This window comes from Pinus tabuliformis, chromosome 5_2 (genome assembly GCF_031772625.1).
Source record: "Pinus tabuliformis cultivar Carrire ecotype Pingquan chromosome 5_2, CPIR1, whole genome shotgun sequence".
Classification (NCBI taxonomy): domain Eukaryota; kingdom Viridiplantae; phylum Streptophyta; class Pinopsida; order Pinales; family Pinaceae; genus Pinus; species Pinus tabuliformis.
In genome coordinates, this window is record NC_142306.1 from 712,136,491 (window position 1) to 712,138,206 (window position 1,716).

General features: G+C 42.4%; 1 protein-coding gene across 1 annotated transcript; it reads left to right on the plus strand.

Moving 5' to 3' along the window:
• Window positions 1-229: 229 nt before the first annotated feature.
• Window positions 230-1,111, plus strand: LOC149161149 (uncharacterized). Its single transcript, XM_089434790.1, has 2 exons — window positions 230-368; window positions 480-1,111. The coding sequence occupies exons 1-2, from the start codon at window positions 230-232 to the stop codon at window positions 1,109-1,111; spliced, it is 771 nt and encodes a 256-aa protein (XP_089290916.1).
• Window positions 1,112-1,716: the final 605 nt, after the last annotated feature.

Here is a 1,716-nt window from a genome sequence, read left to right on the forward strand (position 1 = left end):
CAAACATATCCTCTTCAAGCTAATCTATGAAATTTGGCAAACAAAACCATGATAACCAAGGGGAGGAATGGCGAGGGTTTCTGAAGCACTAGGGTTTGCAGAGAAAGGACCGAAAGAGGAGCAACAGGGGAGATAAAGGCTGCGACAAATACCAGGAGCGCCAGAGAAATAAGGCGACGCAGAAAGAAGGAAGGAAGGCTCATAGAGCCAGGAGGGACTGAAAGAAGCCATGGTCGGAGAACCTAGGAGGGGAGAGATCCCCTCTTACAAAAATGTAATAGCGGGGAAAAGCAGATCAGGAAGAGAGTCGGGGAACGAAAGAAGGGATGCGTTGGTGATGGGGAATCAGTGGCAAGCAAGATTAGGAGGCAGGTGCCTACCCAGAGCCCAAAAAAAACCAAGGTTCGTGATCCCAAACAACAAACTCGAAGAACACAGATGTTATATGAGAGATCACGCTTTGATATGTAAGTTTGTAGGGTTCTCGCCCGTCGAAAAGGACCTAACAAAGTGGATACACCGAAGGTGGAAGCCAAAAGGCCATATTGATTTAAAGCTGGGGGCAAAGGGCTTTTTTACAGTGATATTTGCCAATTTAGAAGACAAGGAAAGGATCCTTGAATGGGGCCCATATTTTATGAACAATGCAGGTTTATTCATGAGACATTGGGAAGACAGATATAACCCTGATCAAGAAAAGATGTTAGCAGCACCTATCTGGGTCCGATTATTCGGCCTACAAATAGAGTTCTGGGACCCTGAAATCCTGGAGGGGATTGGAAATACAATAGGGTCTTTTGTCAAAGTATCGGAATCTACAAAGAGAGGAAGATATACATCCTACGCAAGAATATGCGTATACATGAACATATCAGAGCCCTTGCCTGAATACATAGAGCTAGAATACCATGATGAAATATGGCAACAACCAATGGATTACGAACATATACCTTTCAGGTTCACAAGGTGCCATGAATACGGACATCTATTTAAACAATGCCCTCTGAACGCTGGAGAGGAAACAGCAAGGAAGGCTGAAGCAAAAAGGGGAAGGACGGAGGAAACAGAAAGAGCAAATGAAGGATACGGAGGAAACAGAAAGAGCAAATGAAGGATTCCAGGAAATCCAAAGAAAAAAGGGACATGGAAAAGAAACGGTAAGTAAACCCCAAAACCCAAAATCTGTACCAGTAGAATGTCAAAATAAGTTCAGTATACTACAGGAAGAAGAAGGAGAGATGGAAATGGAAGGAAATGAAGAAGTAGACAAGGATTCTACCAAAGGCATAAAGGTAAAGGAATTAATTCAAGAAAACACAAAAAAAGCAGGAACAGAGGAGAACGCAGATATAGATCAAACACAGATGGAGATTGATCTACAAAAGGAGAATGGAAATGATGAGGAACAAGTAATGAAGAAGCTGCTACAGGATTGGAGGAACTTGGACGAACGGTTTATACCAGAAGAGCAAAAACAACTATATAAAGAAATGTTTTAGAAATACAAGGAGAAGAAAGAAGCTCACATGGCAAGCCCTATGGAACAAGCAGGAATACAGGAAACACAAAATATAGGAATGGGTAGTTCTGGCAAAGGAAGTAGGAAAATAGGAAGAAGGCCAATGAGAGAAACTATACAGGTGGTAGGGGAAACTCGAGTAAACTCAGGAAGAGTCATACCTCTCTCAGAGGTATTCCAACAACACTCAAAAAGTT

What these genes read in the sequence shown, in the direction of transcription:
- LOC149161149 (XM_089434790.1), top strand. Translation starts at nt 230, where the DNA reads ATGGTCGGAGAACCTAGGAGGGGAGAGATCCCCTCTTACAAAAATGTA. An exon ending in GTGGCAAGCAAGATTAGGAG is followed by an intron (nt 369 to 479) that starts GCAGGTGCCTAC and finishes GTAAGTTTGTAG; the next exon opens with GGTTCTCGCCCGTCGAAAAG.